General features: G+C 40.6%; 2 protein-coding genes across 4 annotated transcripts in view; both read right to left on the reverse strand.

Annotated features, from left to right (window-relative positions):
• LOC110989115 (complement C3-like) overlaps positions 1–5,236 on the reverse strand; it is a 38,740-nt gene extending 33,504 nt beyond the window's left edge. Inside the window, exon 1 of the mRNA XM_022253260.2 lies at positions 4,786–5,236. Coding sequence (XP_022108952.2) covers positions 4,786–4,844 — 59 coding nt within the window. The 5' untranslated portion in view covers positions 4,845–5,236. The remainder of the gene's footprint in view (positions 1–4,785) is intronic.
• Positions 5,237–8,095: 2,859 nt separating this feature from the next.
• On the reverse strand, positions 8,096–16,310 carry LOC110989109 (uncharacterized). Of its 3 annotated transcripts, none has more exons than XM_022253249.2 (4): positions 16,106–16,310; positions 12,580–12,684; positions 11,641–11,781; positions 8,096–9,497 (listed from the first exon to the last, which is right to left on the reverse strand). In XM_022253249.2, the coding sequence occupies exons 2-4, from the start codon at positions 12,673–12,675 to the stop codon at positions 9,072–9,074; spliced, it is 663 nt and encodes a 220-aa protein (XP_022108941.2). In that variant the 5' UTR covers positions 12,676–12,684; positions 16,106–16,310; the 3' UTR covers positions 8,096–9,071. The 3 variants fall into 3 exon arrangements, with proteins under 3 accessions (XP_022108941.2, XP_022108942.2, XP_022108939.2); XM_022253250.2 differs by having other exon boundaries at positions 16,153–16,309; XM_022253247.2 differs by having other exon boundaries at positions 16,087–16,309.
• Between the last annotated feature and the right edge of the window lie 43 nt (positions 16,311–16,353).

Genomic DNA, 16,353 nt, shown 5'->3' on the forward strand with positions numbered 1-16,353 from the left:
ATGAAGATAAAGAAAGTGTGCTATACATTTTCTGTTGTCATCATTTCAATTAAACATTTTATATGTGTACCGTCCACTGGTAAATTGTGAAACAATAAAACCACGGCACTGTAATGCAAGTCACTGTGAAAAACCTGATGAATTTGAAGCAGATTTTTTTTAAAGAAACAATTAAGTGGAAGATACATAAAACCAAGACAACTTGAGGGAAACATTATGTGAGATGTAAATCCTGGGGCGTGTTTCAGCTCCATGTTTCAGCTCTGGTCACTAGTTAAACATTTTTGCGACTTCAGTTATGCCTCTGCAACATCATTGTTCCCAACAAGGTTGGAGATGGTTTGATGCTGGTTAAAAATGGCGGAAAATAAACAGGCAAGTTTTTATCACCCCTCAAATGAGTGAATTATACATTTCAAATATGTATTTACATTCAGCAAATGGAAGAGATGCATGTACATGTACTTTCTTCAAGAACATACTTGAAAGAGAGAGCAATGCTGGTGAGATTGAGTGAAAATGATGTTCATCAACAGTATCACCTGCTTCCTTGCGCTTGCCTCTGTCAGATGGTTTAACTGTTTCTGGCTCTTTGTTTTTGTGGGTCAACGTTAACATGTTTGTTTTGATGTCACAAACCTGTTTCAGATTAGGGGTAGCCAAAACGCCCTCGAGTCACTGAAATCCTAAGTAAATTTGATGGCAGCAGTATATATACATGTTTCTCAGAATCTTTAATGTGGTAATATAAGCCAGTCATTACTTTACCAATCAACATACATGTGCATTGTAATTTTATAAGAAAGTGATTTTCAATGCACATGTCAAAAGTAGCACTTTTTAATTAATGCTTCACAGCACCAGTGGGCAGAATGCTACATGTCTCCCCAAAGTTATGACAACTCTACAGACAAGACATGTCACCACAAAGACTACCGTCAATGGCAGTATTGCACATGCTGCACGAGTCATTGTCATCAGTCTCTTTGATCCCTTTAAATATACCGTTGTTAACCAATAGCATTAAAGGAAGACGTCAAGGATATCAGGTCTCAACTTGCATTTGATCACTTCCTGGAACACTACATATTAATGAACCTGAGTGACAATATTCCAACAATTCCGAGTAACACTACCTTCCTATAACCTATGTACACATAGAGGGCAACAAATCATGGACTGTAGACATGCAGTACAGGCTTACTTAACTCCAATGACAATCATCATCAGGACCAATGCATAGTCTTACTAATGACATGACAGTTTCACCATGTATGGTATTTGATCCTAGCTATAGGGCCAATTGAATAAAGGTAGTTGAACACGATCAAACTGATAACAAACCTCAGGAATATGAAACCATTGATTCTACTACTTTCAGCCAAAGGCAAATTGAGAACGGTGGCGTATCCAATTCTTTCAGTCCACGGGGCAAAATGGAGCTTTAGTTTTTCCACTTGTAAAAGAGTCCTACCCCCAAGACCAAATATCAAAGCACCATTTCTAAAATACTGGTGCTTCAGTTCCTTTAAAAACGCAACATGTCTCATAGGGGGCAAACGTCCCCCCCCCCATCCAGTCCAGATACTCCACAGATCAAGACACATTTCTGGGGGGTATATAGGAGCAAACACATTGGGACTTTCTTTATGTTAGCTTCAACTTACAAGGAGCTTTCTGTCGGATGAAACTACACAAAGGGTTTTTTAATAGAAATGCTTTGGGGAAGGAAGAAAACTGAAATAAGTCCCTCAGATAATGGCCTCCACTTTGCCTAATTCTTCAAATCCCATATCAGTATGTGTCATATGGCACATACCTTTATTGCTTTTTCCAACCTGTGGGTCTTTGATAACACCGATTTACCTCTTAATTCATGGAACTTTGAAAATACATACATGTAGGATATAGAATATCGCCTACAAACCTCATGGATGTTTTCTTTCATACTCACAGAGAGTTCGTTATCAGAAATTAACAGCTGACATGGGGTAAGTGATTTGTTTTGGATTGTGTAGGATGAGGATATGGATATTGGACTGCAACTCGTGTGGACATGCTGAAAGACTTTTGGCAGTAATAACCCAAGCCCAAATCCAAATTAATCTGCCTCCCCAAATCCGTTAGACATGACTTATAGACACAAAGTGCATATCCTGTTGAAATTACAACATATCTGTGAATATCAATGTAGGAGTATGGTTGAGTGACTCAGAATTTAGAAACTATTGCCAAATCATGCCAACAAATTGATGATTCCACTAACCAAGGCTGGTGTATAGTGATACCCTACATAGCAGCCAATAAGTAATATTGACTAGAAAAGCATTAAAAACTTTTTGAGTCACCCCTTACGGCTAGTTTGTTCCAAAATAAATAATATATCCATCCTTTCGGGGTTCAGTTAAACAAATTTCAGCCTTAAAGTTAAGATGCCAGTAGATAATGCCATTTGGGGAATCTTATTGGTCAGGCTGATTTTGCAACAATGTTCATTGTCCATATGGACTAAATAATCTACCTTCGCCATCTAGATGTTTCTCCTGTCAGTGAATGTGCCAGAATTGCTTTTCAAAACTTTAGCCCCTTGCATTCTGCCACACTACATTACTCCATACCGGTAAATTCTTTTTGCTGTTCACCTCCTGTTGGTTCTGAATTGACTTGTGGTTTACATGTGACCACAAACAGGTGATGGACTTGTAATGGGTTTAAATTATTTCATTACAGTGGCCATCGCAAACCCAAGGTTCTGGTGTGAACAGTACTTGAACGTTATTTTGTGGAACTGTGTTTTATGGATTTTAAAACTGAAGGGTTAAGATGAAGATTCTAAACATGACCACAATTGTAGAGTCTATGCAGGGTCTCCATTCTTAACAAAGTTGGCCTTACAATAGCAGAGCCAAATAAACACAGCTGTAACCAAATAACCAGAGGAGAAAGGCCCATGAGCCACTTGGGGCAACCTGACAGGCCTTGTTTACACCAAAGACATGTGTATCCTGTAAATCCAGTTGACAGCAGTCTGGCTGCCACCATGGAGACTAAGTGACCCCAGGCAAGGGCAGAGCAGTAAAGCAGGCAGATACTGCCATGAAACGTGCAATTTGGCACTGGTAGTACCATCTGTTGATCCTAAAAGTACATGTACATGTCAATGTCTTGGGGTGGTCCCATGCAAGAATTCATCAGCTACCACTCTGTACCTGGTAGCTACTGTACGTGTATGTATAGTAACCTGGTACAACCAGCATCATCCCAGATTCAGGCAAAAACTTAAGGGGGACGACAGTATCGGCTGGGGGGGTCATATAGTATCAGCTAGGGGGTCACAGAATGGGGGGGCACATTACAAGAACAAAATATCTTTTTATGCTTTGCTTTTTACAGACGAGGGCCCCCTTACCCCCCATTGTGGATAGAACCATTGTTATATTAATTTGAAACATGCCCACACAAACTAATAATGTTTCTCATTATTCATTCTTCACCCCACCATGCCCTTTGTTTACTGATCCTGCAGGATCAGTAAACTGACCACATACATGTAGGCCTACATGTCTTTTGTGAATTTAATCACACTGATGATTTTCCATTGTCACTTGTTACCTATAAAATTTAGTTCACAAATAAAAGGAAAATCACTGTTGTTGCCCCCTCTCCCCAAAAAACAATATTTTTGAGAGTATAACCACCCGGTGTCAAATGTAATAGGAAGCACAACTAAATTTTTGCTTTGCAATACAATTCAATCCACAGTAACATGAACCATGATGAAGGGACGGTATTTCTAAATTAAAAGTGTAAAATCCTGCTACCACCAAGCAAAAAAAAAAGATTCTCAATTACAATACTCGTACTAGAAGCAAAAATGGAGAATCAACAATTCCATGGACAGAGAAACAAACTCCCTAATGCAAAGTTGAGCCTTTGATACAAAATGAACAGACCAAATCCTGATAAAAATGTATTGTACCCAATTTTAGCAAGTCATTATGCAAATAAATTAAGTGAACATACAATATTTGGGAATTTTTGCTTTACCTTCAAAACCAAAATATAAAATAGGTGCCACTTGTTACAAGTCTCAATATGGGAAGACCTAACTCCTGCCCCGCTTATGAAAATACACAAACAGATGTATACACTAAAGCAGATACCCGGTACACATTAAATATACATCTCCATCTCTATTATCAAAGAAAATCAGCAGCCGCAACCATCCCCTACCCATCAAGGCCATTTAGTCTTTTGAGATGTGGCTTAAGATTGTCGCTGGATTTACCACAAAACAACATACAGCATTTTTACAGGGTGTTATCAACACACTGGGGCAAAATAGTTGTCTGTGAAATGGCCCTATAAAAACACCTTTATTTCGTTAAGCCATTCCATGGAAATCTGGTTACTTCAACTGTTGCCAACTGAGAATGAAAACACCTGTGACCTAAGCCTCTTATGCAAGGGGTGCCACCCTCCTTGGTATCATTAAGACTATAAGAGTAATTAAAAATCCTTCCAAGGATCAGTCCAACCATGGAAGCAAGCCCTGGCATGGATGCCTGGGTAATTTAACTTTCTTGGACATGTTGAAACAGTCCTTAGGGATTATCATTTCACAGCAAACTGGTATTTAAAGATTTCCACAGAATGTGAACCTAGTATGGGTATCTACCCATCATGCTCAGGAAAGGGATCATCAAATGATGATTGGCTGAACATTAGATGTCACAGCATGGAGCGAGGAATGAGGACCAGAATCTGAGAATAAATAATACTTACTCTGCTTGTGTCAGAGCAACCATCTGCAGGGCTGCACAGAAGAACACCAGCATACACATCTTGGTGCGTTCTTGGAACTTGCTTTTCTCACAGTTAATCTTCTTACTGCACCTTCTCAAAACCAAGACTCTAGTAAAACTGTACAGCACACACAGTGTATAGTGAGACAGGTGATTGTGTCCCCACCTCTCAATAAGTCTGACCTGTAGACTTTGAGATGGGATCAACTTATCTCGATCTCAGTTCCTCGTGTTTGCAAATCCCTAAGAAACCAGTCCTGACAATGAAGCAAGTAACAATGGCCAAACAAATCAGGTTCTTTTCCAATACTTTACACTTTGAAAATCTTCCGCAATCCTGTTTCATGTATCATTGAGCCCAAACACAGAGCACAATGTCCAAGGATGTCCTGTGCTGTTGGCTGGTGAAGCATGCTTTGGCAACTTACTCAGTGGGGGTCACACCTATACCAGTTGGGCACAAGGTCAAATTTCACTGACATCATCAAACTTATGCTAGAAGTCTGAGAAAACAGGAAGTGGACTGATGCAATCTACAACATAGGGGTGAGACAACTATGACTGATCAAGCCACAGATTGATGTGTAAAATTCACCATAAAAATCCTGTTTCTGCGGTGAAGGGTTGATGTCAGGCCAAGGGTGATCATGCTGAGAAAACATATTTCACGAAAATGTGACCGCACAGACGCAGCCCAGTGACAAGTTACGCCTGCATGCACCTTTGTACTTTTCTTAGTTGACTCAACCAGACTGAATCGCAAATAGCGTCTGTAATGTCACTTAAATGACATCTAGCCTGCAGTCCCAACAAACTTTGACTTTGGGGGAGGGGACCTTGACAGGGATTGGCCGGCCTAAGCTTGTTTTTTTTTCTTTATTAATAAGTCAGCACAAAGTTCAACTATTTCAAGCTGCGTTCCAAGTATGGATGAATACACTGATGATTATTCCGAGCAATGACGTATAGAAGCTGTCATCAATGGGACTTTCCACTGAACAAGACGTTACATGTACATGTACCTCCCTGGACTGAGGAAACAGGTGATGAGTGTAATTGCATTATTTTTCCAACCAAGCATACATATGCTATTAAAATTGTCCGGCAAGTTTTTCTCCCACTCTCTCTCACTCATTGAAAAGAATCACTTTGTGACTTGTGGTTGCAATGATAACGACCACTGAAGAGACTCCTATGGGTCTGTTTCATTTTCAAATTCCATCAAGTGAGGTGGAATAAGACAATCAATACAACAGCCCTTCCCTCTGCCCTGCCCAACACGACTTTTGGTCAAACTAAGAAAAAGGACAAAGTTCAAAGAAAATTCTACCACTGCATCACAACATAAAGGGATGTTTAATCAGCATGTGTCCCAAAACAACAATCCAGCAAAATCCTTCAGAAAACCTATGATCGTCCAAAGACAATGGCTTTGAGAAATATCCTTTTATTTATCCCATAGTCACAACAGAAAACAACACTTTCAAGAAAACCTCTCAGTGTAATCAAATTCACTTTCAAATTTTGTGTTTTGTTTTTTGGCTTTTGTGTGGGTGTGTGTTTTTTTTTTGCAGGGGGGATGGTGGGTGGGGGGTGGGAGCTTAGTAATCCAACAGCTCTTTTCTTCAAATGACGACAGTCAAGCAGATGTACTCAGGCCTACAGATGTAAATTAAATCACCTGCATGCAGACACATTTGAGAAGTGTCATCCATAGTGTAGTGAGAGGTGCAGGAATATTGGTAACTGGCAGTCATCTCAGTTTCCTGTTTTAAGCAGTTGTCACTCCTGAGGATGCGTACTTCAAGCCACTCATTACATGGTTGAGCAAATTTCTGCAAACAACTCCCCCCCCCATGCAGCTGTTCCATGCGATCAGATATAGCAACTGCCGGATGTGCTGATAAAGTTTTACAATGGCAAGTTGAAAAATGAAACAGGATCTATGGCTTCAAAGGCTAAAGCCATGTCCATGCACCCAAAGTTTGTCCGAGGGATTTTCCTGGACCTGCTAAATTTAGAGTGGCAAAACAGGATCCTGATTAGGATCTTGTAAGTAGAAATCGGGACCTCGTCCAACTACTGGTGCTGACTTGAGCCAGCTATGGCAAATCATTCTGGACTGATAGCATCCCACTTGTAATCTCTGAAATCTTCTCCTTCATACACTTCTGTGTATAAAGCATGAAGAAAAAAACATTTTAAGAACCTCTCAGAAAAGACAGGAACCAACATTGCTTGTTTCCATAATTTATCAGCGATTGGAATGATTGGAACTTTTATTCAATGAAGGAACATGCAGATTGAAGATGGACCTACTGGTAACTGATTGGAATGATTGGAACTTTTATTCAATGCAGGAACATGCAGATGGACCTACCAGTAACTGACTTTTAAGTTTCCACAGTTAAGCATTCTCTTTTTTTTTTTTTTTTTGATCTGCTCGATGATTTTTACTTGGACAAGATGACCCTTTATTTTGAGCATACTGCATATATATATATGCATTGAAATGCACAATTTTCATGTGTGTGCTGTGAGCCAGGTTGACAATTCCTCCCATCAGCCTGCCTCGACTGTATTTCGCTGGTCTGTGGGGGGATGCTTTTCGTCAGTTAAGTCACATGCATAATATACATTAAATGCACAAGTAAATAAATAGCATAGGACTCAGGTTGATGTAGCACATCTTTCCTTCACCTTCCACCTCCGTGGCTTGTATTTGAATCCTGGCTTGGCCCACATGTGGATTGGGTTTCAAGTCCCTACCGGATTCCATGGGTTTTACCCTGAATATTCCTCTGAGGTTTTCTTCCCATCCCTGAACCGCTGCAACCACTTTTCGTAGTCTCTTCTCTAAGATTTCTTCTGGTTTGCAAGTTACAGTACCAAGAGCACTTTGAAGAATTGTTGATATTATTACAGGGAAACAATCACAGCAACTATAATAATTCAATTTATTCCAGGTGGGTCGGGTGAGTGGAGTGGGGTAGGGAGAGAGGTGAAGAGGCAAAGTACTATTCGAAGAAGGGGGGGGGTAAATTTGCCCTGAGGCAAAGCACTCATCAGCAGCAAACTGGTATACAATTAACAATGAAAAGGGGTTGATGCAGGTATATATGTACATGTCTTTTCAAGTACATGTAAATTGGTCGTTTTCACCTTCATTTTGCTTCTGTCACGTACTCTTTTCTTCTTTTTTTTGTTCTTTTTATTTTTCAATTCCCCCCCCCCCCTTCATGACTGCATACCCTGTGAAATACCCAAGTCTGAAGGCAGACGAGACAGCATTGAATTCGGAGTATTGTTTATTTCAAATAAACAGAATTAGGCATGAAGCTCGAGTCAAGAAACACACACGGGACTGGGCTTTGCAATTCTAACAAAAGTGTATTCATAACAGGTGTTAAAAGTCAGTAGGGGGAAAAAACTTTATGGGAAAGTCATTTCAATGGAAGTGGCCATCATAAAGGGGAATTCCCTACCATCTAGGATTCAATGTGGCAATCCTTGGAATGTCAGGATTGGAAACTGGTTGTTGAGATTTTCTGGGAAAAATTTCCAGAAACCTGTTCCGGATTGGTGTGTAATGACGGAGAATTTATTTAGCTCATTTGACCTTGTACATTTTTCAGGTGCATGCATCCACAATCACTCTGCCCATTGTAATCTTCACTTCCCTCAGCTGCCAATTTTGATACATTTAGAATTTAAATCAAAAGGTAATAAACACATGAACAATGTAATGCATGGCCCGTCTGAAGTTTGTGTGTAGAGAGAACATGTTCATAAGTAACTTGTAAAGTACATGCACAAGTACCACAATGTGTATGCATGTGATATTTGAATGAGTTTTCAATACCCACACACATCTCCATTTCAAAATCATGGTCACCCTACTTGCATCGTAATTAGCACAGGTACAGCTACATGTAAGAATGTCTTATTTACTGCTGACTGAAACATTCAAAGTACAGGAATACGTGTACATAACAGGTGTAATTCCAAGTTAATAATTCCAAGCTATTTCAAATCCAGACCTTGCTTGAACTTCCATTTTAGCCAGCTTAGAAGATTAGAAATTTTGAAGCATCTTGGAACTTCAATTTCAACCCGTAAGGCCAGGATAAATGCTGGAGTCATAGGCCTATCATCATAGCAGTCTTGTTATTTACAAATGTCCTAATTGAAACCATCAATGCCACATGTTCCCAAGCAGTCTGCCATCTTCAGTCACACTTTATCAAATTCCATCTGTCCTTGCTGTTAGCTGGCAGGGATGTGCTTCGGACAGAAGAACTTGACATTCGACATGTCGGTGGGGGCCAATGCCACAAATCCCAGGCACCGGGCATGAGCCCAGAAATTGCAACCGGGCTTCTGGCAGGCCAGCCATGTGTTCCTTTTCTTGCAGACGGCACACGGAGTCTTCTTGCCAATGGGCTGGTGGCATGCACTGGAAGAGCTACATGTACCCGCCTGTTCGTCTTGTTCGGACTCGCCATTCTTGGACTTAGCCGGCGTCTTCCTAGGCCGTCCCCTGGGCGTGGGCCCCTGCTGGACGCTGATCATGGGCATTCCTGCCACTCCATCTGGCTGAAACTCCCCTGAGCGGTACTCATAGAGGTGACCGGCTTGGGACTTCAACATGATGCTGACAGAGGCGCCACAAATGGACGTCAGTTGGTTTGCCTGTGCGTAGTTTTGAGATCAGGTTTGATTCAATAACCAATTTTCAATTTGTTCCTTTTTTAGATCTAATTACAGTAAATGTAATCCAGGTTATGGTTTCCAATTGACCATTAATTGATCTATTAAGTTTTTAACACACCTCTAGCTGGTTCTTTATCCTGGTTGGCTGAAATTTAGTCATGTGGGGTTCACCACTATAGATAGGCTGGCACATGGCATTTGAATCAGTGTGAAATGGACAGACATCAAGAAATCACAGGCACTATCCTCTTCTTTTCTTGGGGGGGGTTACTGGTTACAGCACACTTACATGGTGAGAAGAGCGAACAGCAACTCAAAAACTGAATCAAGGAAAACTGAAAGTGCTTGTTTAATTGTTGAATTGCTCACGAGTTGGATATTAAAATAAAATTCACATGTAACTTTACATTTTGGACAGAGGTGTTGAGGAACGCACATGTACTGGCATAATTCTGTCAGTCCTACACATCTACATGTCCTTGTTCATGTATGCCCCAAAAGGGCAGTGCATGTACATGTAAGTGCCCAGAAGCTACATGTAGACAGCCCTATTTCTCAAGTCTAAAGCCCTGAACACATAAAACTGTGTATAATTCATTAACCCAGGTCAACTCCATGACCGCACTTACATGTAAGTGTGCATTACAGAGGGAAGGAACTGAAGACCGTACCAGTGTCCAACCTGGCCAATTTGGTGCAAATCATGTGGTCGTGATGCCCTTGGTAAAGGGTTAACAGTGGGAAGGCACTGTAGTATTATACTGTACACCTGCACGTACCTGAAACTCATTGATCACTGGTAAAATTTAATGTCATTTCTATGCAAATGTACTAAATCGGAAGGTTTGTTTCAGAGTTTCTAAAAAGTCTTAGGACACTGGTGTTGTTCTGCAGAAGTGTGATTTGTTTGCAGAATCTGATGCTGAGCTTGGCATTTCACTCAATTTCAGCAATAACATTTCTATTAACTTTCTCCTTTTTCATTGTTCATCCAGGAAGACAGCGGTAATGGGATATAGATTATATCAAAATGACAGTGATGTACCACAGGGAAAGTCCCTTTTCAGCCCTTATTTCTCAACACTATTGCTAACGACTCTATACAAACATTACCAGGAAGGATGACCAGGAACAGGGGCCCATTAAAACTTACGGAGAACTTTCTGACTCTCTTACGTAATGCCTCCAGGGAACTTTTAACTTTGTTGAGTTTGTTGAACGTGCCGGCCTTTTTCACAGTTCACAGATTGACTGCCCATATCCAGCAAAGATTGTACCGGTACAGTGGCACTGATGACAAGCAGGAGTTCATGATGCATACTTCCTACACTGTTCAACTGTATACATGTACATGTGCACATGTACTGTCCATTCCGAGGAGCAACAATGGTAGTACATAGGCCTACATGTATAAAGCCTGGTTTCTATATCGACGTGAGAAACACAGAGAACAACACAATCAAGACGCAAACTGCAACGCAGACAAACGGAAACATGCCAAATGGAAGTGTTGCCACAAACGCAAACCAGCCCCAGGTGGATCGGCAAAGTTGAGCCTGGTTCAACTTTGCTGACCGTCTGCATCAAGCCGCTAAGTAGGCCTATACAAACATGCACGCTGGCATGACGGGCGTACAACAATGTTTCTCTCGCTTAGTTCCACTCATTTCATACATTTTCTCCTTATTGCTAGCATATGCAGCTCCAATCGTCAACAAAACAGCTGACCATTAACAAATTACATCAAACTGGAGTATCAGTTTGGCTTCAAGAGGCAACATTGCCACCTCAGTAAAAAAGGCATTTTTTGCCAAAATTTTCAGAGTTTCACCCGTTATTTTCTTTCATTTTTTGGTGGAGTGATGTCGCACAGCGTCTCATCCGTGACCGTCTGTGTTACAAACAACCATATAGAAACCAGGCTTAACTCTCCGAACCATGACAATGAGTAGGCAAACTTGCACATCTTGAGCATTTTCAGTGACATGTACTATATCTTACAATAAACACAAACACCTGCCCAAAAAATTCGTATCGGAAAAAACAGGAATCTGACACTCCAAACTACGGTACCCTGTCTAGCCACACCCATGCCTGGGGAGTCACCACTTCCCAACCTCACCTTGTCAAATATCGTCTTTCTCCTCTTGAAGAAGGACTTGCACCTCCTCTGGCTGTCTTCCTCATAGGACAGGTCGATGGGACCCACATGGTGGTTGGGATGTCTCTTCTTTGGTGGGCTTTCCAGGACGGGCTCTGTTGACTGATAGGATGTAAAAATCCCCCAAAAAGGTGACATCCTCCAAAACGTCCGAGGAATATTAGTGAATCTCTGTGACCTCTGGGATAATAGGCATGATGGGCTCAAGCAATAGGATTAGAATTGAGTCAATTCTAATTCTCCTTTGGGTTCCATGTCCTCAATTTTCAATATGTGTGGCTATTGCAGTGCAAACAGAATGTAATGGAAACAGCCCAAGTGGGGACTTTAAATTCTGTGCATTCATAATACATGTACACACTTGCAAAGTGCACACATACAAATTACATGTATAGCAAATATACAACTGAAATCGTTGGCAGATTCAGTGCTGAAGTCAAGTCTATCACAGGCTCCAGCAGGTGCCTACAAGTCTATCCTGAATCCATCTTGAGTCATTCGTCACCGTAATTCAAGTGAATTGTGACAAATATTGACAAAATATTCCTCTGTCACTGTCCACCCGTTACTTGTGCCTAGTCTTAGGAAGAGACCTGTTATGTGACGTGTCAAGAGACTCGACGAAAATACCGATTATGAAATGGTTTTTAAACAGGAAAGATCTCTTTTTATTTGAAATGCAAAACAGGGGTGTTACACGGTACATGTACACATATTTATTTGAAGGCAGAATCCAGGAGAACAAGTCAATCACACCTAAATTTGTGCGTCCGCTCACAATGATGTAACTTTTTGTTCAAAATACCAGTACATATGTCTGCACTTGGAAAAACACTGAAAGTAACGTAAGGCCTTTATTTTGGTGCACGTAAACAGTCCACAGTTTTGGACAATACCTACCTGTGCACATGATATGCTGTGTTCGGGAGCTGTCGCTTCATCATCACAAACCGTTATCTGTTCCTCTGCGTCTTGGGATCGCAGATGTCGAGCCATGATAGAAACCTGTACAAATGCACATTTATGACAAATTCAAATGCAAATTCCCAGTCAATTTTGTATGCAGAAAATTGTGTATAGTGGCCTTAATATCAACAAAGCTTAAAATCAACAGAAGAAATACATATACATGTAAATAAGTTACATCGCTGTTTATTGGGGAGCTACATAAACATGTAAATTAGTCTTTTTCCGCATGCCTTTCTTCCTCTGTTTAATTTCCATTATCAAAACTGTTCAAATTTGAAGTGAAGGCAGCATTCATTCACTGATGAGTCACTTGGTAAAGAACAAAGATTTTACAAAAATATGAATTTTAAGCTTTCCAGTGGAAATCCAACGTCACTTCAAAACACAAACAGAACAAAACTACATATTATCCTAAAATTGCATCCGTCTAGAATACAACGAGGATACAGTACATGCACAGTATTAAGCTGTCAGTTGAGTTGCCGTGGTCTTTGAATACAGCAAAAACACCCTTGACTGGTCCTCAAAAGTCGCTGACCATGTTAAAGACTGATCAGAACAGATGCTAGCGCTGATACTGTTCCACGCTGCAGGCAATCAAACTGCCCATTCGCCAGAGCACATTTCAGACCATGCGAGCCAGTGGTGTAAATTTGTGCTGGATAAATGTAATGGCAAAGGGGTCCGAAGACATGGGTGTGGGAAATTGTGGGGGGGGAGACAACGTCTTTCATGGTAATGAAAATTTGAATAGCCGGAGGGACAGGTGCCAACACAACACTAGTACCAGCATGACACTATGAGACGATATTCATGACACAGACATAAATGTACATGTACATGTACACCTGTAAACTATATTACATGTACATACACTTAGTACGTATGTATTACATGTACATGTACCAGTGCATTCATGTACACTACAGAATCTACATGTCCGGTATGGGCCTATAATGTACATTGTTATGGGTCATGTTGCATGTATTTCCATGTAGAGTCAACAAGCATCAATGAGCGTCAACAAAACTCATTAATAAGTTAATTCAGGCACATTTATGCAATTTTTTTTATCTAAAATAGTAATTAGGCTCCATGTTCATTTCATATTCAATGTACAGATCTGACAAATGTATATGTACATGTATGAGTGTTGAAATTTGAGTGACAAATCCGGCCCTGGTCACGCAGCCTGCCTGGCTGCCCACTTGTTTTTCGCATGGACGGCAGAGTAAAGAAAGATGGTGGCCTCCATGCATCACCAAAAATTTTTATTTTTCTGCAAGAACCTGGAAGCGAATTTGATATTTCTCTAACTACATGTACATATTCATAGTAGCAGGTCTTAGAGTCTCTAAAATAGAATTGGGCCTAAAACCACTTTGAAATCTTTAGAGGATGTTTACAAGCTGTTGATGCTTTGTTGACGCTTCCGGGACGTGTACATACATGTACATGTGCTTGTGTCTGTTAACATGTTGATAAATGCTAAATACATGAAGTATGGCCGCATTGTTACTGTTGGACCTTTTTGACTGCTTTTGATAAGGCCTACATTGTACATTTTAGTTGTTGGGAAGCCCAAAACAATCATCACAATAAACCTTTTTCACATTTGCAATGCACTATGGGTTCGGATAACAAACAAGCAATGCACTTTAGGCACACCCCTATCGGGGAAGTGAACCAGTCAGAAATCAATTTACAGTTTTCCACTAAATATTTTTATGTATCTGCTCATCAACTCACAGAGGCATGAGCATTGTCAGAAATACAAAAAATATTTTCAAATAAGTTTTCAAATGTTTGTAAGAAGAAGAAATCGCCCTTAATTGCCAAGTGTTTTTTTTTTAAGGGCACCAGTCACTCTACAGGCTGAAAATGAACATGACTGGTCCTATGGGATGAATGAGCTACGAGTCATGAGTTTCATTGCATTAATATTTATATAAACATGGTCCATGAAAAAAATTGGTGATGTTGGAAGGGATTCTCTGAATTTTCCTTTACTGCCAAGATTTAAACTTCGAAGTTTATGAATATCTTCATCCCAAATCAATGATGCAACACTTTGTCAGAAAACACATTTAAGCTTTAAAACTTTTTATTTCAAACGAGCTTGTTTAACATGTTGTTGACCAATTTCACTTCATTTTGCGACCATGACTCTAGCCCAAAGTCACAGCACATGTCCCTGATGGTTAGCCTACCTTTGAATGTTGGTCCAACATCCACCCTGCTCCTGGACATTGGACACCACACAGGCCACAGTTCTGGGGTACCTACATGTACCTGACATGGCTGATGGGTAGGCCTACATGTACTCCCCAAAATACCACACAGTTCTCAGTAGCACTGAGTACATGTACATGTATGTTATAGAATACCGAAGTGTGACGTCACTGTGAACCAGAAACTTGAGAAAGTCTAGTGCAAACAAATGGGTCCATACATACATGTACATGTAAACATGTACGCACACTTGTTGGCTTAGTTGGTTCACGAGCTGGTTCTCGCGCTTGAAGTTATAATGCCTTTTTACACACATAGGCCCTAGGCCTACTGGTAAGCCTAATTGTGCATGTGACATACATGTACCTACATGTACATGTATTCACTTCTGTACTCTATACGTTAGGGGCCTACATGGACATGATGGAACTGGGTAAAGATAGGCATACACCTGTACACCACCCGGTATCCCCATAACCCCCCCTCCCCCGGCCCTGAAAAAGAAAATGCACCTAGGGCCCTGTAGGCCTATAAACCTTTTCGACGTTCGCAATGCATTGTGGGTTTGGATGACAAACAAGCAATGCATTTTATGCACAACTCTAAGGAAGAAGTGTACCTAAAAATGTTAATCTGTGTCCATTTTATGTCATACTCCAATTCAAGCCACCCCCTTCTGACAAAGTGTTGGATTATTGATTTGGGACGAAGATATTCACAAACTTCAAAGTTTAAAGCTTGGCAGAAAAGGAAAATTTGGAGAATCCCTTCCAACAACACCACTTTTTGTCACGGACCGTGCTCTGACTACTTTGTGAATATTAATTTTCTAGTGTTGTCCAATCAAAATTACGACTTGCAGCTTATTCATCCTGCTTTGACCAGTCACGTTCATTTTCTACCCGTAGCATGACTGGTGCCCTTAAAAAGGGCAATTAAGGTTGATTTGTTCTTACAAACATTTGAAAACGTATTTGAAAATGTTTCTTGTATAATCTGATATATAATACGCATCCATCTGTGAGTTGATGAACAGATACATACAAAAAAAAATATTTAGTAGAAAACTGTAAATTGATCTTTGACTGGTTCACTTCCTCCATAGGGTTGTCAAAATGCATTGCTTGTGTGTCATCCATATCCATAATGCATTGCGAACGTCGAAAAGGTTTCTTCAGGTCAGTATGTCTTTCCCATGATACTTACCCGGTGCGATACAACTTACAAGCAAATTCTTTGATTGGACGAGAGACAAGACGAAAGTAGGCCTACCGAGACACTAAAAAGCTCCAATGTCCAACATGTCCAAGACTAGTCCAATGTCATGAATGTTGTTTGAAATATCCCTCCTTTACGTAGTTTTGGAGATTGTTTACACCACCAGATTAGCGGCAATAGCGCCATCCCCCGGTCACAAGCCTACATGTAGAACTTTCCCAATCGATGGAGGGCGCACAACACCCATGTAGGCTA

Source organism: Acanthaster planci, linkage group LG11 (assembly GCF_054643075.1).
Source record: "Acanthaster planci isolate LZ-2023a linkage group LG11, COTS_SCS, whole genome shotgun sequence".
NCBI classification, from domain to species: domain Eukaryota; kingdom Metazoa; phylum Echinodermata; class Asteroidea; order Valvatida; family Acanthasteridae; genus Acanthaster; species Acanthaster planci.

Bases quoted from the DNA above. Each gene is read 5' to 3' on its own strand.
- LOC110989109 (XM_022253249.2), bottom strand. From the start codon at position 12,675: ATGGCTCGACATCTGCGATCCCAAGACGCAGAGGAACAGATAACGGTT. The intron at 11,782-12,579 runs GTAGGTATTGTC...ACATCCTATCAG, and splicing joins ACAGCATATCATGTGCACAG to TCAACAGAGCCCGTCCTGGA. The intron at 9,498-11,640 runs GTGAGGTTGGGA...AACTACGCACAG, and splicing joins GAAAGACGATATTTGACAAG to GCAAACCAACTGACGTCCAT.